We start from the raw sequence: 25,077 nt of genomic DNA, 5'->3' as shown, positions 1-25,077 counted from the left end.
TATATAATCATTGTTACCATTAAAATAAGAAGAAATACCAACTTGAAATATAGTGCGAGGTCTGTGGCAATGATTGCAATGTCCATCATGTGGATGGCATGCTCATGCTGTCGACGATTGAGGTTTTGAAAGATATTCAGGCTCTAAAACAAAAAAACAGGCAAGATGGGAGAGAATTGATGCTGGAAAGTCATCCATCGACCAATGGCCGCCACAGACGATGGCAGAAGCAGTCCAGGCCAATGGAAAGCATGCTTCCAGGGCACACTCAGGCTGCTTGTGAGATGGGGTCTCTGATCCATGCCCGGCAGCCGGTGTACCCTTGGCCCTCATCCTACCTCGTCTCTGAGCAATGTTTTGCCAAACTCCAAGTGGTGTCTTTCCAAGATAGAGGACCCATGCAGCTTGGCCAGTGGGTTCTGGGATCTGAATGAGAAAGAGAGAGAGAGAGAGATAATCAATACAGAATGGACAATAGAAAATTAGGACTAAATATTAAGTCTCCTGCCTCCATCTTTAACCTTCTCCACAAGTGATTCCAAGCTACTTTTGGGTCATGAACTCATTGGAGGATCTACTAAATAGTGTGGACCCATTCCCCCAGAAAAAGCCGCAAACACACACAATGCAATAAAGGATTTTAGGGACATTAGCATTGGCCCATGCTTCGAGATCATCTAGCCCTGATTCTTCATATCCGAGTCTTGAATATTCATTTCTGAATTCAATAAATATTTGTTGAGCACTTACTATGTGCCACACACTGTGCTAAGTATTTAGAGTCTCAAAATGTAAAATGTAAATACAATCTCTAGCCCCAGAGCAGCATGGAAGTATTGAGAAGAGTCAGAGCAGCATGAATTCAGAGCTTGTTAATGACTTACAGGCCATGGGCCCTGAGCGGAGACTCAGTTTTCTCCTGTGTAAGTAGGGATAACATTAATCCCTGCTCTGCCCAGCCCACTGGGTGGTTGTGAGGATCCAATGAGATCATGGCTCAAGGACGATGCTTCATGGGCTGTCTGAAATATAAGCTCTGTGAGGACAGGGGCTGTTTTGCTCATCGGAGCACCTCCTTTGCCTAGCATAGAGCCTACCACCTATATTAGAAGCATTATAAATATGAGATAGGGCTGGGTGCAGTGGCTCATGCCTGTAATTCCAGCATTTTGAGAGGCCAAAGCACGTGGATCACTTGAGGTTGGGAGTTCGAGACCAGCCTGCCCAGCATGGAGAAACCCTGTCTCTATAAAAATAAATAAATAAACAAACAAATAAATAAATAAGAGATGAATGAATGAACCATTACTGGTTACTTAACATCTTGGCCCTAATTGGTACAGCAGGTAGTAGAGGAAGGAGACAGGAAAGGAGTTTAATGCATTAGTTTTCTATGGGTGTTGTAACAAACTGCCACAGACTTAATGGCTTAAAACAATAAAATGCATCATTTCACAGCTCTGTATGAAGTCTGAAATGGGTACTTAGGGCTGCTTTCCTTCTGGGGGCTCCAGAGGAAAATCTGTTTCCTTGCTTTTTCGAGTTTCTGGGGGCCACCTCCTTGCTTGTAGCCCGTGCCTCCATCTACAAAGAGTAGCACTGCCTCTCCTCTCTGACCTCCTGCTTCCCTATATAAGGACCCTTGGGACTACATGGGGCCCACTCGAATACTCCCTGTATCTCAAGATCCTCGACTTAATCACATCTGCAAAGTCCCTTTTGAATATAAGTGAAATCTTATATGTTGTCTTATAAGACAACATATTCCCCAGCTCAGGGATTTGAGATCTGGACATCTTTGGGGGGTCGTTATTCTGGCTGCTACAGGAGGAGACTCAGATCCCAGGGACAGAAGGCAGTGGGAATCTGTGGAGCACAAGACTTCCCTGTTGGCCAGTGAGCCTGCCTGGAGGCCACATACAACTGGATAATAAATCCGGAGGGCTGGGGGTGGGGAGGGAGGCTGACTCACTTCATCTGGTAGAGGTTGTTGGTGCCTCTGTGGTCAATGTCATGGCAGAAAGCAGCAGTGACCATGGCCAAGGCCTCCAGGTCCGTGAAGTAGCGCTTCAGCTTTCCCGTCTGGAAGGGCAAGGAGAATGCAAATCATTCCTTTTGTGTAGGGGCTGGAAGCAGGGCTGAAAAGGCGGATGTAAGGAGGAGGGCCCAGAACTAGGAAGCATGGGTCTGATCTTGGCTGTATCCTGGCCCAGGAGGCTGACCGGAGGACTGCTCAGGGCTGAGGGGTTTTTTGGGGATGTGGGACTTTCGGTGCTAGAATGGGGAAAGTACCAGGTAAATGGAGACAACTGGTCACCTTGTTTCTGAGTTGACCTTAGCTGGTCTCATCTCACTCTGAACCTCAGTAGCCCAATCTACAAACGGGGGGTGGAACATATTAGATTAGGTGATTTTTGAGAAACTTGTAGATGTCAGGTTTTAGGATCTGGTTGGACTGGTAAAACAAAACTTCCAAAACAGGTCTACTGGTTTAAGCACAGCCTGGAGGAATCCTTCCTTGTGATTCTGCCAGACACTTAACTCCTTGATGCTGGATGTTGAAACAAAATGTGGGAAAGTTCTCTGGAGAGCTGACGCTGACTTTAAGAAAGAAATCACTCTTCGTGGTGTTCTTGCTACCTTCTATGATAGCCTGGTCAGAATTCCTGCTTCTGGCCCTAGCACCCACTCTGGCCTGACCATTTCAGCCAAGGGGGAAGGAATGAGGATGAGGAAGGGCAGGGATTTGCATCATGATCTGGAGGGGAAATAATTTTAATTAAAACATAAAAGTCTCTGATCTTCTGAGCCAAAAATACGGACACAAATACACAAAGATAAGTTCCTCCCAGGATATTGTGGCATTGTTTGTAATAGTGAAAGACTGAAAACATTTCCAAGTCCAACAATAGAACACCATGCAGCCATAAATTGTATCATGGATAAGCTTTAAAACATTATACTAAGTGAAATACACCAGACACATAAGGATAAATACTGTAAGATTTCACTTATATGAGGTACATAGAATAGCCAAGATGAAAGAAACAAAATAAAAGATAGGGCCAGGCGTGGCAGCTCACGCCTGTAATCCCAGCCCGTGGGAGGCTGAAGCAGGAGGACCACTTGAGCTTAAGAGTTCAAGACCAGCCTAGGCAACACAGCCAGACCCTGTCTCTACAAAACTAAAAATTTAGCTGGGCATGGTGGCGCATACTGTGTTCCAGCTACTTGGTATTAGTCCAAACTGTACCATTTTGTAACCTCCCCATTATTTTACAGAACTTGGTCAAAGTGAAACTTTTCACAGGGGTTTGGGCCGTGAGAAACATCCTGCATAACTACCTGACCACAAGGCAGACAAAGGCCCAACTAAAGAAACATCCTAGCATATCTGGCTGGGTAAAAGTCCAAGAAATACCACGATGGCATCCCTCCCGGACAAGGGCGCAGCTGCCTCATCATGAGAACATCTATTAACATCCTGCCAGGCAACAAGCCATACTGCCCAGACCCCTCCCACCCATACCTATATCCTATAAGCAGCAGTGGGCTCTGGCATTAGGCTGGTCCCCACTTCTGTAGGTTTTATGCTGGACATAAAGCCTGCATTTGCTGTTGAGCTGCCCTCTTTCTGTTTGCGTGTGTCTTTCTTTAACCCTCACTTTCCCTTCAAAACCTAACACTTGGAAGAATGAGGTGGGAGGATCGCTTGAGCCCAGGAGGTCAAGACTGCAGTGAGCCACGNGTTCTCAACACTACACTCCAGCCTATGTGACAGAGCAAACCATGTCTCAAAAAAAAAAAAAAAAAAAATCCAAGAGGATAGAGATTAAATGTTGCCTCCTCTACAATTTCTTATTACCAACAGACTAAAAATATTTGGGACTGTTAGTAAACATGTTCTGTGCCACAATGACAGATTGTACTATGGGAAAGTAGATGCTTCTAGAAACTATTATTCACAGACTGTTGACCTACAGATTGCTGGTGTGACAGACAGTTCACAATTTTTGCTTGCTTCCTAGTGTTCACTGGAAATTAAGGTCATTAAGGGTTCAAATTCCTAATTAATGTAGGGATATATTAACATATTTCTATATTATTTATAATTCTTAACCCTTAATTAATATATTAATAATAATAACTAGTAGTTAATATATTATTACTAAAAATAATAAGTGAAACAATTCTATAAGCAATTATATAAGAAGGCAAAAAGTCCTTTGGGTAAGAAAAAGCTATACAATATGAGGATGCTTTATTTTATTAAGGGGGAAAAGAGAAATTTTTGTCCTAAAGTAAGATAACTGGTTGTTCCAAAATGAGAAGAGGAAAAAGTACAGTACAAAAGCTGAATGGATAAGAAAGTTGTAGAAGGCTTGTGGAGGATAAATCTGGCGACAGTAATTACTTGTGTCATTAAGTTGGCTAAGATGGAAAGAAAATTATTTTTAAGTTTTTCTAACATTTTGATATTAACGCTATCTTGAACATTAATGTCCAACACACACTGATGCAAAACTAGAATTTAGACCTCTCTTTTAAAACAACAAAGCTTTCTTGGAGTATTGGTCTGCTTTTAAAAGGAAATTTATCTTTTAGGTAATTGGCCTAGGAAACAAAGATTCTGTGCCTTATCAAATTAATTTCCTGTGCTCCGGGTTGTCTTTGTTAGGTTTTTGATCACTTAAGAAAACTGAGTTTTCTTTACTAAAAGGGTTAAGGTCTTTTTATAAGTATGTAACTTTCTGTGTTTGCCTTTGAAGTCTTTTATTTATCACTTTGGTCAAATGAATGACTACTGTTCACAGTGATCTTTTCTTTTCTTTTCTTTTTTGAGACAGAGTCTCCCTCTGTCACCCAGGCTAGAGTGTAGTGGTGCAACTGCAACTCACTGTAGTTTGGACCTCCTGGGTTCAAATGATCCTCCCACCTCAGCCTCCTGAGTAGCTGGGACTACTCGTGCATGCCACAACACTGGGCTAAATAATCTTATTTTGGGCTGGGCACAATGGCTCTTTCCTGTAATCACAGCACTCTGGAAGGCTGAGGAGGGTGGATCACTTGATGTCAGGAGTTGGCGACCAGCTTGGTCAACATGGTCAAATATCATCTCTACTAAAAATATTAAAAATTAGCTGGGCCTGGTGACACACACCTGTAACCCCAGTTACTTGGGAGGCTGAGACAGGGGAATCGCTTAAACTCAGGAAGCAGAGGTTGCAGTGAGCCAAGATCATGCCACTGTACTCCAGCCTGGGTGACAGAGCAAGACTCTGTCTCGAAAACAAAGAAAAAGCATTTTAAACCTTTGATATTTTTTAGAAACTTCCCAAAGTCGTGTTCTTTTTTTTTTGAGACAGAGTGTCATTCTGTCGCCCAGGCTGGAGTGCAATGGCGTGATCTCGGCTCACTGCACTCTCTGCCTCCTGGGTTTAAGTGATTCTATTGCCTCAGCCTCCTGAGTAGCTGGGATTAGGCACATGCCACCACATCCAGCTAATTTTTTAAAACATTTTTGGTAGAGACAGAGTTTCACCATGTTGGCCAGGCTGGTCTCAAACTCTTGACCTCAAGTAATCCGCCCGCCTTGGCCTCCCAAAGTGCTGGGATTATAGGCATGTGCTACCACACCCAGCCCCAAAATAATATTCTAAAATAAGTATTTTTCTTGACTGCAAATTAACTTTGGAATTTTTCAGATGAACCCTTGGATCATCTTAAAAAGATATCTCTTCTTGTAAAAAGAGAGACATTAAACTAATTAGCCTTATTTGATATATTAAACTATATGAGAAGCATTGTCAAATACAATTAATGCTAAATCTTCTTTGAGTTATATTCTATGGATGTTATTAATGTGTTTCAAAACTGTATAAAATTCACAGAAATCTAGTATTCCTGGTATAACACTGTCAGTCACAATTTTAGTTATTGTCTTAAAATGTTTGTGACAGAAATAACCAAATTTCCTTGTCAATTGTGTCATTATTGTAATGAACGCTCATGAGGTCTTTAACCATGACCATGTAAAGTCTCGTCATCCACAGACGGTTTTTCACTCTGCTGCTTTCTGAGCAGCTATCAGCCTAAAGTGTTTCATCTTCATGAGATCATACCACTGGACTGGGGGAGAATTCCCAGAATTCCAATGAAGAAACGGACTGGTTCGTAAAACTGGAAACTCAATATTAAGCAGAATAAAAAATAATTGAAAAAAAAAAATTTGGTAGACTTTTTTTTTTTTAATTTGGTAGATTTTTATGCTAAGTCAGCCAGTACGGAAATTGGTAAGATATACAATTTAAATGAACTCTACAAGATGGATCCAAGTCAAATTACCCATGATAACCTATTTAATAAACAGTTCTATGCACCTGAATTAGAGAACAAAATTGGTGTTTAAAAGGATATAAATCCAATGTTAAGTGTGGAGTTATGGAGAGCCCCAATAGCCAGCTGGTTCTTAATGAGTCCTTAAAGTTTCCATTATTAGATTCCTGCACTCCATGAGTCATCATGGAAGACATAAAATGACAGAAATTATGACAAAATATTGACAGGGTAACTGCTCTAAAATTGCTAAAATGGGCTGGGCGCGGTGGCTGGTGCCTGTTATCCCAGCACTTTGGGAGGCTGAGACTGGCAAATCACTTGAGGTCAGGAGTTTGAGACCAGCCTGGCCAATGTGGCGAAATCCCATCTCTACTAAAAATAGAAAAATTAGCCAGGGCTGGCGACATGTGTCTGTAATCCCAGCTACTTGGGAGGCTGAGGCAGAAATATCACTTGAACCTGGGAGGTGGAGGTTGCAGTGAGCCGAGATCATGTTGCTGCATTCCAGCCTGGATGACAGAGTGAGACTCCCTTGCTAAATAAATAAACATAATTGCCAAAATGGTTTTAAGAAATATTTGGGGCCAGGCATGGTAGCTCACACCTAAAATCTCAAATATTTAGGAGGCCAAGGCAGGAGGATCACTTGAACCCAAGAGTTCAATACCAGCCTGGACAACATAGTGAGACCCTGTCTCTACAAAACAACTTAAAAATTAGCCCAGTACGGTGATGAGTGCCCACTGACCCAGCTACTTGGGGGGCTGAGATGGAAAGATTTCTTGAGCCTAGGAGGTCAAGGCTACAGTGAGACATAATGACACCTCTGCACTCCAGCTTGGGCAACAAAGCAAGACCCTATCTCAAAAAAAAAAAAAGTTTGATTTGTCAAACTCATAATGCTAGCATGACAATAAAAATCTCAGGCAACACATTTCCGGCACCCATTGGATTATCTGAACACTTACAGATGGATTTCACTAAACTGCCACCTTCCGTGCATCTTTTCTGGTTTTATAGAACTGTTCACATACAGGAAGGCTAATGTTATAGCACTATACTATAACACTTTAAAAGCTATTAGAAAATATTTTTTCTCTGGGTTTAATGGCTTGTGTCTATAATTCCAGCAACTTGGGAGACTGCAGCAGAAGGATCACTTGAGGCCAGGAGTTTAAGATCACGGCAACATAGTGAGACCCCATCTCTTAAAAAAACCCAAAATAAATAAATCAGTCCGGCATGGTGGTACATGCCTGTAGCTTTAGCTACTTCAGAGGCTGAGGTGAAAGGATCACGTGAGCGCAGGAGTTTGAGGCTGCACTGAGCTATGATCACATCACCACATTTCAGGACGGGGCAACAGAGTGAGAGTTCATCTCAGAAAAAAAACTTAAAAAATATTTTTTCCTTATGGGGAATTCCTGAGAAAATCTCCAGAGACTTTTCTGGAAGCACTGTCAAATAATAATGCTACACTTGGTTTCAGTTATAGTCTGTGGATGTGTTATTGATATGTGTTTCAGAAACTGTACAACATTTTCCTTTTTTTTTTTTGAAACAATCTCTCTCTTTGCCACCGAGGGTAGAGGTCAGTTGTGCCATCACGGTTCACTGCAGCCTCGACTTCCTGTGTTCAAAGGATCCTCCTGCCTTACCTGCTGAGTAGTTGGGACCACAGGCGTGTGCCACCATATCTGGCTAATATATGTATTTTTTATAGAGATGGGGTTTTACCATGTTGCCCAGACTGACCTTGAACTCCTGGGCTCAAGCAATCCACCCATGTCAGCCTCCGAAAATGTTGTGATTACAGGCGTGAGCCACCATGCCCGACCTGTATAAAATTTATAGATGGAGATAAAGAGGTACTCATTTCACTAGACAAATTGTAAAACAGTTTACAAAGATATAAACACAATTGTGTTTGGCAAAGCTAACTGAATCAATTGGATTGCCTTGGTGAAAGGTATTCTCAATTGATGACAATCAGATCCACTCCTGCCAGAAAACAGATTGACCCCATATGGAACAGTTGCAGGAAGATGTATGCCCCTGATAACAGAACCTCATTTATCTTCCACTCTTTTTTTTTCCTTTTTTTTTTTTTTAATTTTGAGACAGAGTCTCCCTCTGTTGCCCAGGTTGGAGGACAGTGGTGCGATCTCAGCTCGCTGCAACCTCCACCTCCCGGGTTCAAGCGATTCTCCTGCCTCAGCCTCCCAGTAGCTGGGACTACAGGTGCATGCCACCGCACCCCACTAATTTTTGATATTTTTAGTAGAGAATGGATTTCACCGGGTTAGCCAGGATGGTCTCCGTCTCTTGACCTGGTGATTTGCCCAGTTTGGCCTCTGGAAGTGCTGGTTTACAGGCGTGAACCATTGTGCCCAGGTATCTTCCACTCTTATAAACTCTGACATGACTCAGTACTGCAGGGCTTTACTGCATTATGCCAAAGCATATTTTCATCAGGTTAAAGAAGCTCTTTGTGACCCACCAATTGATGACAACCAGACCTTTCATGATATAGAACCCAGAGATTAGGTCTTTTGGAAATGACACCAAAGGAAGACTGCTCTTCAACTCCACTGGAAGGGACCATACCAAGTTCTTCTCTACCGCAAAACCGCGGGACCTTGAGTCTTGGATCTCCATCTCTCAACTCAGAAGTTCCCTCCAGATTCCTGGAACTATATGCCTGTTGGCCTCCTTCAGGTAAAGTTAACCAGGGAAGGTTTTCCCTAGAAACAGATGGCATTCTAGATAGGGACAGTTTTCCCAAGATCATAGATCGAGACTTCTCTGCCAGCATGAAGGAAACAGCACTCTGACCTTTCTAATTAATAACCTAATCACTGCCAAATACAGAAAACCCGTCTGGGTGATGCCTATCAAAGGTATATCATGCCTTCAGGTATTGTGTAGTCAAGACCTGGAAACTACCCAGGTGGCTAGGAGTAATTGCTTGTAGCATGTCACAGGATTAAATCCAGTAATGCTTCTTTCACTAAATGTGGTTATGCAACCTTACAATATGATATGAAGGGACCACAAAAAAGTAAGTGTCGTCCCACTGGACCCCGTTCAGGAGCTATGCAGACTTACGGGCTGACAAACTCAACTGAACTCTGTTCAAGCACCACTAGGTGGCCTCTTTTCCAGTCCCAAAGGGCTTATACTGGGTTTGCTTACTCTGTTCTCTCTCCCTGCTGGCGCAGAACTTGCTATTTGGCCAGGCTCACTCCTTGCTCCCAAATAGCTTTCCCTGAAAGTTCCCATAATAGCTCCCACAATCAAAGGCCAAAGCAATTGATAACCAAAATTACTACTGAGGAAAGTTTTCAGTGGGGTTCCTGGGGGCTCACTCTTGCTGGTGGAGGGGTACCAGTTATAGGGAATTTGAAGCTAATTATACATTGGAGGGAAATCTTGGATTTTATATAGTCAATCAGGCCTCCCAGGGTTCAGACGGGGAGAAGCAACTCTCTAAAATGTGGATGAGATTCATGGAAACACCTAATGGAACAGGATGCAGCTTTAGACCGCCTCTTTGGCCTTGTTGGCTTGCGTATGGTGCTGAACCAAATCGAATGTGGCACTTATCTTTTCCCTGATTTGAGTACTACAGGAAGCTTAATGTGAAAGGTGGCTGATACTGCTGTTTCTCTAGACACTGCCACAATTTAAGGAAATGTAAGAAAATTTCTCTGGGGAAAAGAACACGTGATGTGTTTATGGGAGCAGCTAACAGGCGGTTTGCAGGCATCTTGAATGGCGAATGGCAAACTTTTCTATTCCAAGGTTTTCTAATCTTTATTTTATTTATTTATTTATTTATTTATTGAGATGGACTGTCACGGTTGTTGCCCAGGCTGGAGTGCAATGGCGTGATCTCAGCTTGCAACCTCTGCTTCCCGGGTTCAAGCTAATCTCCTGCCTCAGCCTCCCGAGTAGATGGAATTGCAGGCACGTGCCACCACCTCCAGCTAATATTTTTGTACTTTTAGTAGAGACAGGGTTCCTTCACCATGTTGGCCAGAATGGTCTTGATCTCTTGACCTCCTGATCCACCCGCCTCGGCCTCCCAAAGTGCTGGGATTACAGGCGGAAGCCAGCATGCTCGGCTTATGTTTTGTTTTTTTTTTTTTAAAGTGGATTTCCAAATGATTATGACTTGCATTACCAGGCTAACTACAGAAAGAGATACCTCTTTATATCATGTCTTTTAAAAATGAACTATGTTCCTAACCGTCATTATGCCCCAAACAAAGACTATGACCAATGACCAACTGAACTGTTGAACTATTTTAATATATGTGACGGGGTAACTCCCAAATAACCAGACTGAGGTTGGGGGTAGCTTGCAGATTTCTTTCACTTTTTTTTTTAATATGCCTCTCTATTCTTAAAATCCTTTTAATACAAAAGCCTACACTGCTTTCACATAATTCTTAAAAGGCAATAAATAGAGAAAGAACAATGCTGTTGCTACCATGTAGAGTCTGCTGTGATGCACGCCCACCCTACCAGCCCCACCGGCCCCGCCATACCACCAGTAGGGAGAACATGGTCTGGCCCACGTTGAAGCCGTGCCGCCAGTTGTGGTAGGTGATCTTGCGGTAGCCCTTACTCAGGGAGTACATGAACCGCACCAGGGCCTGTGAACACATACGTATCAGTGAGGCAGGACACACATGAAATGGTCTCCTGATGGTTAGAATAACAAAAACATGCAGAAAGCATGGCCCATGGCCCTCTCTTTTGAGGCTGGAGGTCCTCCAACTCCCATCATTGCTGATTGGGAGTAAGGAAGCCTTGGCCATCATCCTGGTTCTTCCTCTCATTTACTGTGCAACTTAAGGCAATTTCCTTCTCATCTGGGCCTACGTCCCCATGTGCCAGGGTTACTTGCTTCTGAGTTCCTGACCCAGAGCAAAATTTGTTAACTTGTAACTGGTTCACTGGACCAGGAGGTAAGGACTTGTAATAGATGCAATCACGCTGTGAAAGTGCTTTGCAAACTGCTAAATGCTATGAGGATGTTGTTGTTAGGAAAGGAGGCGAGCATGAGTCATTCCTCGGACCCAGCTTCATCAGTGATTCCCAAACCGTGCCCTGGAGAGCAACTGTCCTTGGAGAAGCCAACAGGGGCTCTACAGGAAAGGGAAGCTAAAGGACTCTTATCCAGTGGCAAACTTGTCTGTGCGTTAGACTCACTTAGAGGACTTGTTAAAACAGTTTCTGATTCTTCAGAGCTGGGAGTGTGTGTGTATGTCTGTGTGTGTGTGTGTGTGAGAGAGAGAGAGAGAGAGAGAGAGAGAAAGAGAGGAGAGAGAGAGAGAATGCGAATTGCTGATAAATTCTTAGGTGGTATGGATGTGGTCTGGGGCGACACTTTGAGAACCACTGCTTTAATCCAAATCAAATGAGTTTGGGAAATTCTGCACACCATCTGCCTGTCCCCCACTCCCCTAAATTCATAGCAAACCTTAATAAGGAATTCTGCAGGGAATGAGCCCTGTTTAAATTGGTTTAGACCACATTTTCTGCCCCTATTTAACTATAGGATCCCTTTTTTGCAGCACATCTATTCCCAGCCTTCAGAGCTTACTACCTCAGAACTCACTGCAAGAAACCAGTGCACCCAAAACATCACACTTCACAGGACACAGAGGAACAGTGTGTCTCTTTTCTTATAAATGACTCATCTGTGCAACATGACTAATTCTTTAAATCCTAAATGCTGAGGATACATTCTTTTTAAGGTAGTTTACAGATTGAATTTTTTGTTGTTGCTTTTTTTAAAGCAAGCAAGAAAGAAAATGAAAAGTGGAAATCAACAATGTTTGTTTTGACCTCACCTCTTGTGGAATGTGAAATTTATCCACCACTTTGAGCTCATAATACATCTGTATTCCACATTTCACCAGCTCCAGTTCTGTTAGGGGCAAGTCACTGAAGTGAAATTTATTAATTTCATATTTCTCTGCATCTGGCAGCTCTGCTTGCTGTATAAGAGTAGAGTCAAGTGATTAGGAAGCATGAAGTGTTTCTGGGTGCCCACCTCCTGCCCAGGCCTGTCCCCATGCTGGGTCTGCGGGAGGGATCAGAACAGAGTGATGGGGATCATGCTTTGCAAAGAGACACCTGTGCACGCTCAGGAGCACCTTGGACTTGTTATACATCAGGACTCGCGCTGCCCCCGTTCAGCTCACCAGGATCTCAGCCAGCTCCTCTTCCTCACATTCCCATGGCTCCTTCCCATACACCTCTCTGGTTTTCTGCCAGGGCCCAAAATGGCAGGGGGAAAAAAATAGGTTACAACATCTAAAGCCTAAAAATGCCTCCCCTCTTCCATTCCCACTTATCTCCTTTCTCCAAAGTCCTTGTGACAGAACCACGAGCTCAAAGAGGATTCCATTAAACATTCACTGATGCACCAAGTCCTGGGCTTTAGAGCCATAGAGACCTGCATTCAAAATTGAGCTCTGCCGCTTACTAGCAGTGTTACTAATGCTTCTGATCTTCAATTTCCTCATCTGTAAACTGAGGATAATAAACGTACTTCACTGCTAAATTAAAATGCAATTATGCAAAGTCATTCTTGAGCAATATATGTAAAATTAAATAATGCATATAAATCACTTAGCACAGTGCTTGGCACATAGTACACTAACATAAAAGAATGTTGTTGTTGATAGTTTTATTGTTATTAGTTCTGACTGGGAGTAAGGAGGCCTTGGCCATAGTCCTGGTTCTTCCTCTCATTTACTGTGCAATTTGAGGTAAGTTCCTTCTCTCTCTGGGCCTATGTCCCTCTGTGCCATAGGAGGGAGAACTGGACCCAGTTACTTGCTTCTGATTTCCTGACCCAGAGCAAAACGTGTTAACTTGTAAGTGGTTCACTGAGGCTGTGCCCCACTAGGTTGCACTACCCATTCTTTGGCTGAAACTATGGACGGAGTCAAGCAAACCATGAGGCAATTTATTCAAACTGGATGTTTTCTCCTCTAAATGTACCAGTTATTGGGATGAAATGATCAAATTTGTTGTGGCATCATCCCAGCTTAAGAAATGCCCTCGAAAAACATTAGCCTGTCTTTCTTTTTTCTTTTTCTTCTTTTTGTTTTTGTCTCACTCTGTCAGGCAGGCTGAAGCGTGGTGGGGCAATCGCCGCTCACTGCAGCCTTGATCTTCATGGGCTCAGGTGATCCTCCCACCTCAGCCTCCTGAGTAGCTGGGACTACAGGTACGCACCAACATGCCTGACTAATTTTTGTGTGTTTTTTTTGGTAGAGACAGGGTCTCACCGTGTTGCCCAGGCTGGTGTCGAACTGCTGGGCTTAAGAGATCTGACCACGTTGGCCTCTCAAAGTGCTGAGATTACAGGTGTAATCTGCACCCAGCTTGATAGGGTCTTCTAAGTGAGCTGACCTCACAGGAAAGAGGCTCTGAGAAGCTGACCATTGTCCACTGGTCTTCCAGATAAAGCTTTCTCTCAGAGTAGGGGCTATGGCTGGTTGGCCCTGTCTCCAGTACTAAGTCATTCCTGAGCACAGTAAAAAATGAAGTTTCTAGAGCTGTCAAGCCAACATCTGACCCCAAGACTGAGGTGTTTCTGTAAGGAATAACTGTCCCCAGGCCACATAGTGCAGTCGTTATGTACCATTCTCAGGCACTTATCTGTTATGCACTCATTCATTCATTCATTCATTCATTAAATGTTGAGGGCTGCTACATCCCTGCGCTAGGCAGGAAAAATAGAACAGCGCACAAACCTATGCCCAGGCGTTCCCTCATGGAGTTGCAAGTTTTGCCTTAGTCTGGCCACATCTCTGAGATGCAGTCTCTATTCGAGTAGAAACAAAGAAAGAACATTACACACCAAGATTTTCTGAATTTCTTCATTGTCACATTTCACATGATATTTTACTATGTCCTGGAAAATATCCTTCCTATTTTCAAGTTTATTCATTGACTCATAGGTGTCAGGATTTAAGACAGACCAGCCCAGAAATTGAGTCAAAGACTGAAAAAGAAAGAAAGGAGAAATCAGAGACAGAACACTCAAGCTTAACCTTGACACTAAAACTTATAGCAAGAGTCTCTCAGCCTCTGTTTTCTCAGCTGTAAAATGGGTTTGACAAGCCATGTGCTGCCCACCTTGCAGAGCTCTTACAAGGCTAAGTTAAAGGAATGGATGTGATCACACTTTAAGTAAAGCACTAACATACATAAAGCATCATTCTTACATGTAATAACGTCACAAAAAGAGAATGTGTTTTTGCATATGTGGGGATAGAGGATATACAGGAACTCTATACTTTTTTGCTCAATTTTGCTAAGAACATAAAACTAAAAAGGCAGAGTTGTTTTTTTTTTTTATGTTTTTTGGATAGGGTGTTGCTCTGTCACCCAGGAGGGAGTGCCATGGTACAATCATGGCACACTGCAGCTTTGACCTTACTTCAATCTCCTGAGTAACTAGGACCACAGGTATGCACTACCATGCCTGGTAAATCTTTTTTTATTATTATTATTTTTATAAGTGGGGTATTGCCCTGTTGGCCAGGCTGGTCTTGAATTCCTGGTCTCAAGCAATTCATCTGCCTCAACTTCCCAAAGTGCTGGGATTACAGGCATGAGCCACCATGTTCAGCTCGATTCAATTTTTTTAAAAGGAAATGTGGATTTCTCTGACAGCACATCAGTGCAGTACAGAAGTGAGAGTAAAGAAAGTGATTGATGAGGCTGAGTCAGGATTAGACCAACCAGGTTGCTGCCCCATGTGATAGAGCAGTGACATCCATCCCCCTCCAGCCTCCCCCAGCAAGCTGACTCTGAATCCCAGCAGCAAAAGACCTCCTAGCAAGCCATACCTCCATGAGGGTCTCATCCATTTCATCAAAGGGCTTCCCATCTTTACGATTGTAAAACGTGGCCACCCCAACAATTTCTTCCTTCTTGTTCACAATCGGCATCGAAAGGACATTTTTAATCATCCATCCAGACTCATCCAGAGGCTCTTTCTACAAGAGAAGGGCAATGATGATAAATTTCACACTACATCATGACCCTGATTAGCTGAGAGGAGGAGGTGGCAAGAGGATGGAGTTTGTCGGATTTTGCATGATTTTAGTCACCCGTAACTACCATGAGAAATAACCCATCTGGTTGGAATTCCTTAAGCCAAGTAGCTATTTTGTGTTCGTCCCTCAGATGTGAGGGCCAGTGTGCGTCAGACAGTGTGTTGCAGGCTGAGGATGTAATGACATGCAGAACAGCCAAGAGAAGTAGTGTTTCTCTTTCAGATATGGGAGGAGGTAGTGATGGGGGGCTGGCTTGAAAGGGCGATGCTATGATTCTTGTAACTTTGAATTAATAACCTAGATATAACCTGCACTTTTTGCCTCTTGCCCTGACTTCCTGTGTTACTTTTAGCACTTCATTTTCTCTCCTGGGGCCTCAATTTTCTCCTCTATGGGATGGAAAGAATATGTGTCTAACTGAACAAATGAAGTTCTTGATCAATTATAAGATTCCTTTGGAGAAGTCAGGTATGGTGGTTCATGCCTTTGAGATGGCTCAGCCATTGTGCCTGGCCCAATCTATGTTTCTTAAAAATGTTATTCAGGGGCTGTGTGCAGTGGCTTACGCCTGTAATCCCAGCACTTTGGGGGGCCAAGGTAGGAGGATCACCTGAGGTTGGGAGCTCGAGACCAACCTGACCAACATGGAGAAACCTCCTCTCTACTAAAAATATGAAATTAGTCAGGGGTATGGTGGTGCATGCCTGCAATCCCAGCTACTTGGGAGGCTGAGGCAGGAGAATCACTTGAACCCAGGAGGTGGAGGTTGCGGTGAGCCAAGATTGTGCCATTGCTCTCCAGCCTCGGTACCAAGGGTGAAACTCCGTCCCAAAAAAACAAAGTTACTTAGGCTACCTTGTGGAGGATGAGTTGGAGGAGGAAGACCAGAATCTGAAAACAAGATTAAATTTGCTTTACTAACATAGTTCAACCGCAATCCAGTGGATGACTTGAGCAAAGACCACGTTCTGCTGCGGTTGTGGTCAGGTTAGCAACTCTCAGCAAGTCTTTGGGCTTGTCGCATTGATGTGGTCAAAATCACATCACATGAAGTCCAATTTTCACTTTGGAACTATTTTGTTGCTAAGCTTTTTCATAATATTCTTGAAGGAGTAAAAAAATAATTCTGACTTTTCTCAGCCATTTTTGTTTCCCTCTGAATTATTTCCTGATTGATAATGATTTGTTTTTCTTTTCTTTGTTTAGCCTAGCATGCTAAACCAAGTCAATATTGACAGGGCCCTGGAGCTGAGGATGTCAAGAAAGATAAGACCCAACCTTGACCGAAGGAAGCCACATTTTACTAAGAGGAATTAGTCTGACACAGAGGCAAGGATAATAAAAGATGAAGTAAGGAAAATACGTAAGAGACACAAGTTCCTTGGTGTGCCTTTCCAGGCCCTTCGAAATCTGACCTCTGTTCCCCTCTGTAGAATCTTCTCTTGTCAATCTCCCCCTTAGTTTCTCACTCAGATTTGTTGGCTTATTCTAGTTCACCCCAATAAGCCATCTCTTTCCTGCAATCATCTCCCCTTTCTCTATTGCCCATACATAAGTTTCGGGGGCACATTTCTTGACTCCTTCCAGATTAAGTCAGAATCTCCAGAGAGGTCGCCTCCTCTCCCGCTGCCCTTCTGCTAACCACCACTCCCGCCTCTTTCCCCATGCAATCATGAGCTTCATGGAGACAAAGACTATGCCTGTCTGGTCCACCACTGTAGCAAGTGTAACGTTTTGCCAATGCCATCACAGATGATATCTTCCACAAAACATTTGTTTAAAAAAAAAAAAGACAAAATCACATGGAAGGTTGGGCATAGTGGCTCACACCTGTAATCCCAACACTTTGGGAGGCGGGGAGACTTAGTCTCTACTAAAAATACAAAAAATTAGCTGACTCACGCCTGTAATCCCAGCACTTTGGGAGGCCGAGACGGGTGGATCACGAGGCCAAGAGATCGAGACCATCCTGGTCAACATAGTGAAACCCCGTCTCTACTAAAAATACAAAAAATCAGCTGGGCATGGTGGTGCATGCCTGTAATCCCAGCTACTCAGGAGGCTGAGGCAGGAGAATTGCCTGAACCCAGGAGGCGGAGGTTGCGGTGAGCCGAGATCGCGCCATTGCACTCCAGCCTGGGCAACAAGAGCGAAACTCTGTCTCAAAAAAAAAAAAAAAAATTAGCTAAGTGTGGTGGCAGGCACCTGTAATCCCAGCTACTTGGGAAGGTGAGGCAGGAGAATTGCTTGAACTCAGGAGGCAGAGTTTGCAATGAGCCGAGATCGCACCACTGCACTGCAGCCTGGGTGACAGAGTGAGACTCTGTCTCAAAAAAAAAAAAAAAAAAAAAATCAAATGGAATATGAAACAATATTCCATAAAAATTACAAGGAGAGAGAAATGATATTCAGCCAGAGAATAAAACTTAATAGAAATGATGGCATTTGAGGTTGTCATTGAAGGGCAGAGAGGATTTCAACATCTCTTTCCTACAATCTTCTCCCCTTTCTCTATGGCCCACACGTAAGTTTCACAGGAGATGGTAGAGCAGGATTTGAGCAGGAGATGATGGGGAACAGTGTAAGCAAAGGTGCTGAGGCCAATCAGGCACAGTGGTGAACTCCTGTAGTCTAGCTGATTGGCAGGCTGAGGCAGGAGCTTGGCTTGAGCCCACCAGGTTGAGGCTGCAATGAGCTATGATTGCACCACTGTACTACAGCCTGGACAACAGGGTGAGACCCTCTCTTAAAAAAAAAAAAAAGACAAAGAAAACAACAACAACAAAATACCTGGCAAAGTGGCATTTTGATTATATTTATTGAAATACAACTTTAATGTCTGAATCTGATCGTGAAACTTTGGAGCTTTTGTATATTATATATTGTATATCTTGTGGTGGGGCAGGGGGGATAGATTCTGCGGCCAGAAAGCAAAGGGTGTGAATGTTAAAACTGAATAGGACCTTGACCTTGGAAATTACCCGGTTAACCCCGTCCCCATTTCCACTGGCACAGGTCTTTTCTCCTGTCACATGTTCACTTTGTTGAGGCTGCTTCCCAGCAGAGCAGTTAGATTCTAATGTATTCTAATGCTCTTTGGGTAGGGGGGAAAAAATCATGTGACTAAGACAGCAATAAAAAATGACTTACCTGAAATGCAAAAAAGTCCTCCGCGGGCGCATTCATGATGTTGCAAATCTGAGAGCCGTGAAGGGGAATAATGAACGTGTGATTAGGCCAGAGAGAGCGCCCAGTGAAGCACTGCATACCATCTCCAATAACACCATGTCCTTGCCCAAGGCATTCACATTCTTTTTATTAGATAGACATAGTTGAGAAAATTTGGAATTATTGACTGAGGCTACTAGATAGAAAGGTCACCCTATAAACATTTCTTTTTACAGTTTGCTCCACTCTTGAATCATTTCCAAACTTTGAAAAAGTTAAGGCTACACCTTGTGATGACGAGTAGCTGGAGAGTGTCCCATTTTGTTGTTCCCCTTTTCTTGCTTATTTGGGTTGTATCCATGGTCTTTAAGTTATAAATACCAGCCCAGCCAATGTGGTAAAACCCTGCTTCTACTGAAAATACAAAAATTAACCTGGGTGGTGGTACATGCCTGTAATCCCAGCACCCTGGATATTGAGGGGGGAGAATCACTTGAACCTGTGAGGCGGAGCCTGCAGTGAGCCGAGATCTAGCCACTGCACTATAGCCTGGGCGACAGTGTGAGACCCTGTCTCAAAAAAAAAAAAATAATTAAATTAAATTAATATAAATAATGCTACTCTAAATATATTTGACTCAACTACATTTGGCTTCTGTTTTGTTTGGGCAGGTAGGAGTTTTTCCTTGGAGTATAAATCCCAAAGTAGAATAATGAATGAAAAGTGTTGTAGCTCTGGCTGTATATGGCTAGATTCCTCTCCTGAAAGTTGGACCAGTTGACCTACTGGTAAGGAATCAGATGACACTTATCTGATCTCCCCAGAGCACTATGGGGCCACTGTGTACGGTTATGTAGCATGTTGACTGCACATAAGCATCTGGCCTAGGGGAGACTGGGAGCTGAAATCCAGCCTGTGGTCAGCTTGCAGCACCATGACGCCGAACTTTCTCTAGTCATCCTTTGAGAAATGGTTCCTTCTAGTTCTCAAAAAGGCACCACCTCGACTTGCAGTAACGTGCCTGACAACACAGGAGTGGGCTGTCTGTGGTCTCAGTGAGTGGGCTGTCCCTGCTCCTGTCCAAAGACTGACCGCTCACTGCGCCAGCCTTCTGACCTCTCCTTCCACCAGCTCTATCAGTTGCCATCATTGTCTGCTGAGCTTAGAGCTCTTTGAGGGCTCTATCCTCCCATCTGTGAGCATGCTGGAGTCTCTCATGCTTGAAAATGAAATCCTTCCTGTATCCCTTGTGGTCCCCATAGCAGCCACCCAGGCATTCTCTTTCCTTTTGCATTCTTTCTCTTCTCATTATCCATCCACTACTCAGCAAACCACGTGCTGGTTCTGCTCCCAACTTGCCACCAACTCCATTTTCACGGAGGGCCACCAATAATCTCTTCAGTGCCAAACCCAATGGGGTTTTCAGTTCTTATCTCAGCAGTTCACTCTGCTGCATGTCATTATCTCTCTCCCTGTTGAAACTTTCTACTTCCTTGGTTTCCATGACACTGCCCTCTCCTGGGTCTCCAAACACCTCTGAACCTCCCTTCTGTTTCTCCATCACACACTCCTCTTTCTCCACCCACTCTGTAGAGGCCAACATCCTCCAGTATTGCACCCTGGGTCCACTGCCTATCTGCCTCTCCCTAGGTGGCTTCCTCTACACTCATAATTTCAAACACCATCTGGCTCTGATATCTTCCAAATCTCTGTTTCCAACACTCCTCTCTCTCCCCAGCATCCGAACTGTCTCTTCATCTACCTGCTGGACATCTGCTCCTAAAAAATGTCACACTTTCTTGTGTGACACTGAAACTTGCGTGTCTGAAACTGACTTCGTCATCTTACATCCAAGCCTGATGACAGCACTATCCATCCAGGCTAGAAGCCTGAAATTAGCTTTGACTCCTCTCTTCCCTGCTCTGCCTACAATCAATCACAAAGCCCTGCCAGCCTCATCCTCTCAATATTAGACCTGACCCATTATTCCCTCCTTGTGTTCTTGCCTCTGTCAAAGTTGTTGTGAGTATTAAATTTAGGTAGTGCCTGACTCATTGTAAGCACCCAGTGGCTGTTAGCAAGAATCATAGCACTTTTGTTTTTTTTGAGATGGAATTTCACTTTTGTTGCCCAGTCTGGAGTGCAATGACATAATCTTGGTTCACTTCAACCTCCGCCTCCTGTGTTCAAGGGATTCTCCTGCCTCAGCCTCCTAAGTAGCTGGGATTACAGACATGTGCCACCACACCCAGCTGATTTTGTATTTTTAGTAGAGACGGGGTTTCTCCATGTTGGTCAGGCTGGTCTCAAACACCCGACCTCAGGTGATTCGCCCACCTCGGCCTCCCAAAGTGCTGGGATTGCAGGTGTGAGCCACCATGGCCAGCCAAATGATAGTATTCTTTACTCAACCTGTCTTTGTTGAAATTCTCATCACCTCTTACTTAAATGATGCTCTGGTACTTTGCCTGCAGTCTTAGTCCTTCAGATCCACTTTCCAGGAAGCTGCTAGAGTCATCTTTCTTTCTTTTTATTTATTTCTTTTAAAGACAGGTTCTCCATCTGTTGCTCAGGCTAAAATGCAGTGGTGCAATTATAGCTCACTGCAGCCTGGAACTCCTGGGCTCAAGAGATACTCCTGTCTCAGCCTCTTGAGTAGCTGGACTGTGGGCTAATTTTTTGTAGAGACAGAGTCTTACTGTGTTGCCCAGGCTAGTCTCAAACTCCTGGGGTCAAGTGATCCTCCTGGCTCAGCCTCCCAAATGTTGGGATTTGGATTACAGGTGGTAATCACCATGCCCTGCAAGAGTTATCTTTCTAAAATGAAAATTGACTATGTGACCTGTCACCTGTAGATTAAAGTCCCACCTTTTATGGATGAGCATGGTGGCTCACTTGAAACCAGGAGTTCAAGATCAGCCTGGCTAACATGGCAAAACCCCTTCTCTACTAAAAATACAAAAAATAGCAGGGTGCGGTGGCGCACGACTGTAATCACAGCTATTCCGGAGGCTGAGACATGAGAATCGCTTGAACCAGGGAGGCAGAGGTTGCATGAGCCAAGATCACACCACTGCATTCCAGCCTGGGCAACAGAGCAAAACACTGTCTCAAAAAAAAAAAAAAAAAATTCCACCATTTAGGCAAGCCATCCAAGGCCTGCTGTAATTTAACGCCTTCCTCCCTCTTGAGCCTCATCTTTTGCTGTCTTCCTGTCTCAACTCTAATACTTCAGCCACACTTAACCACACACAGCACACTGCTCCAGGCCTCCATGCCCACGTTGTTTGCCCATGTTCTTCCTTCCACCTGGAACCTACTTTTATGACCCCAGCTGCCTAAGACATATTTATTTTATTTTACTTTATTTACTTATTTATTATTGAAATGGACTGTCACTTGTTGCCCAGGCTGGAGTGCAATGGTTTGATCTCGGCTCACTGTAACCTCTGCCTCCCAGTTTAAAGTGATTCTCCTGCCTCAGCCTCCCGAGTAGCTCGGATTACCAGCACTCGCCACCATGCCCAGCAAATTTTTGTATTTTTAGTAGAGATGAGGTTTTGCTATGTTGGCCAGGCTGGTCTTGAACTCCTGACCTCAGGTGATCCACCTGCCTTGGCTCCACAGAGTTCTGGGATTATAGGTATGAGCCACTGTGCCCAGCCAAGACTATGCACCTTTCCACCTAAGGATTATTTATCTGTGCCTTTGATATTTCCTCAAATGTCAATTCTCTGTTCATTCATTTAGACCAATTGCCAACTGAATTGAGAGAAACAAGAGAATCAGATTTTTTGAGAGCCACACTTGCCATTATCTTTTCCACCCTCTTGATCTGAAATCCTTCCACTCTTCCTACCACTTGATCCAAAACTCTCCCCCTTGAAAGTTGTATTACTTACCAGGCCATTTTGGGCAACATAAGTGGGGAGCCCGCTTACTAAAGCCCAGTGGTCAGGAGGTGGATTCCTGTGAAGGCCAAAGAGAAATGGTGACTCTCAGTGCAGGGATGACTGGACTCAGGACTAAAATCTGGGCCTTTGCCCTCCCCCTGCTCTCAGGTGGCTCTCAGCACCTACCCATGACCACAACCAAAATGTTGGCCAACCATCTTAATGCCCAAATCTAGACATGGAGAAAAGGGTGGCAAATATAACATTTTACTGACTGCCCACCAAGTTTCACTCTCCAAGAAAAGAGACAGCATTAATTCTACAGATAGTTACTGGCCGTGGAGCAAAAACCAGTATCATCACTTCCCCCATAAAGTTAGAAACTACTAACACTATGTAGAGAGTGAAAAAATTCATCTATGAAGAATTTCTACCATGTACTAAGCACTAAGCTAAGTGCTTTATATATTTATCCCTCACAATACCATAACTTTGTGTATTATTACTTTTTGCTTGTTCATTGTGAGAAAAAAACATGCACATAAACACACATTAAAAATGTCACCAATCATTAGAAAATGAACATTTATAAAACCACATGGACATCAAGAACAGCATGGTCAGCTCCTTGGGAGCCCTAGACTTTCCCCCGCAATCATAACCTTCTCCCCAACCCCAAAGGTAACCACTACTCTGGAATTATGCTAAATTGCATTCTAGCTTTTTTGTAGAGTTTTACCTCCTAAGCATGTTTTCCTGTACCTGTTAGTTTAATTTTACCTGTTTTTCAACTTCATTTAGATGGACCCATACAATATATATTATTTTGTCTGGCTGCTTTTTCCTGTTGCTGTAATTCATCCATTTTACTGACTTACAGTTTTCCCTATACTATTGTGGCACAATTTGTCCACTCAACTGTCGGTGGACATCCCTCTTCCCCCCAGTTAGGGGCTAATATAAACAGTGCGCTGTGAACATTGGTGCATATGTGCTCTCAATTCTACATGGTATATTTTCTACAAGTAGAGATACTGGGTCATAAGATGTTCATATCTTCAACTTTACTAGATTAAGGCCAAACTGTTTTCTAAAATGACTGTACCAATTTACATTCACATCAGTGATGCATTAGAGTTTCCTTTGTTCTACGTCTCTGTCAATATTTAGTATTTTCAGACTTTTAAATGATAGTCCTTCTGGTGAGGTCTAATGGCATCTCATCATAGTTTTCTTTCATGTTTCTCTACAAGATTAATAAAATGGAGTACCTTCCATAAATGTATTTGTCATTTGCATTGTTTTTTTGTAAAGTTCCTCTGTTCATGTCTTTTACTCATTTTTTAAAATTACTTTTAAATTTACTTTTACTCATTTTTCTATAGTGTTTTCTTTTTATTGATTTGTAGGAGATCTTCATATGTTCTCTTTCTTTTTTTTTCTCTTTAAAGAGACAGGGACTCACTCTGTCACTCAGGCTGGAATGCAGTAGCCAGACTCAACTGGTCTTGTGACCTCCCCTAGGAACTGACTCACTGCAAGAAGGCCGTTTCAATCCCCTATGATTTCATCCTCAACCCAACCAATCAGTCAGTGTTCCCCACCCCCTAGCCTCCTGACCACCAAACTATCCTTGAAAAACCCTGGCCTCTAAATTCTCAGAGAGGTAGATTTGAGAATTATCTTTGGTTTTCTTGCTCAGCTGCCTTGAAATAATTAAACTCTTTGCTGCAACTCTTGCTGTTCTCTGTGTATTTATTGTTTTTCTGGGTGGTGGGCAAGAAGAACCTGTCAAACTGTACCATAGAGATGGTGGGGGGGGGTCTCACTATGTTGCCCAGGCTGGTCTCAAACACCTGCCCTAAAGTGATCCTCTTACCTAGGCCTCCCAAAGCACTAGAATTACAGGCATGAGCCACTGTGCCTGGCCCTATATGTATTTTTGACATTATCCTTTGTCAGTTATTTGTGTTATGAATACATATTCTTGCACCGTGACTTGCCTTTTTACTCTTTATAGTAACCAGTCCCCTAGATGACCCTCAGTGATTCTCACTTCCTTGTATAGTTCCCTCCAACTATGAATCAAAGCTGTTCTCTGTGACCAAAAGAATATGGTGGAGATGGATGTGTTATTTTGAAACCAGATTATGAAAGGCATTGTAGCTTTCACCTGCTTGCTCTGGGGAAGTCAGCCACCAGGCCATGAAGTAACTCAAGTAGCCCTCTGTAGAGGCCTATGTGAAAAGGAACTGAGGCCTCCTGCCAGCAGCCAGCATCAACTTGCCAGCCATGTGAATAAGTTATTTATTATTATATATTATTTTCCTCCAATTCCAGGAAAGCCTTCAGAAGACTGCAGCCCACACTCATATTTGACCTCAACCTCATGAACTACCTCAAGCTAAAACTGCTCAGTTAAGCCACACTTGAATTCCTGACACACAGAATAAAGAATTATAAATAATAAAAAGAGGCTGGGTGCGATAGCTCACACCTGTAATCCCAGCACTTTGGGAGACCCAGGTGGGCAGATCACCTAAGATCAGGAGTTCAAGACCAGCCTGGCCAACATGGTGAAACCC

The 25,077-nt window shown here is 43.4% G+C and overlaps 1 protein-coding gene across 2 annotated transcripts in view; it reads right to left on the bottom strand.

Annotated features, from left to right (window-relative positions):
* Nucleotides 1–25,077, bottom strand: part of PDE6A (phosphodiesterase 6A) — an 87,589-nt gene that overhangs the window by 25,088 nt on the left and 37,424 nt on the right. For both annotated transcript variants that reach the window (XM_037739548.1, XM_017531322.2), the window contains exons 7-16: nucleotides 22,502–22,568; nucleotides 18,582–18,629; nucleotides 15,222–15,371; nucleotides 14,228–14,371; nucleotides 12,558–12,623; nucleotides 12,204–12,350; nucleotides 10,893–11,000; nucleotides 1,973–2,082; nucleotides 339–426; nucleotides 43–143 (exon numbers count right to left, since the gene is read on the bottom strand). In XM_037739548.1, coding sequence (XP_037595476.1) covers nucleotides 43–143; nucleotides 339–426; nucleotides 1,973–2,082; nucleotides 10,893–11,000; nucleotides 12,204–12,350; nucleotides 12,558–12,623; nucleotides 14,228–14,371; nucleotides 15,222–15,371; nucleotides 18,582–18,629; nucleotides 22,502–22,568 — 1,029 coding nt within the window. The remainder of the gene's footprint in view (nucleotides 1–42; nucleotides 144–338; nucleotides 427–1,972; nucleotides 2,083–10,892; nucleotides 11,001–12,203; nucleotides 12,351–12,557; nucleotides 12,624–14,227; nucleotides 14,372–15,221; nucleotides 15,372–18,581; nucleotides 18,630–22,501; nucleotides 22,569–25,077) is intronic.

This window comes from Cebus imitator, unplaced genomic scaffold, assembly GCF_001604975.1.
Source record: "Cebus imitator isolate Cc_AM_T3 unplaced genomic scaffold, Cebus_imitator-1.0 Scaffold71, whole genome shotgun sequence".
NCBI classification, from domain to species: Eukaryota; Metazoa; Chordata; class Mammalia; order Primates; family Cebidae; genus Cebus; species Cebus imitator.
This window is presented reverse-complemented; position numbering and strand designations above follow the sequence as displayed.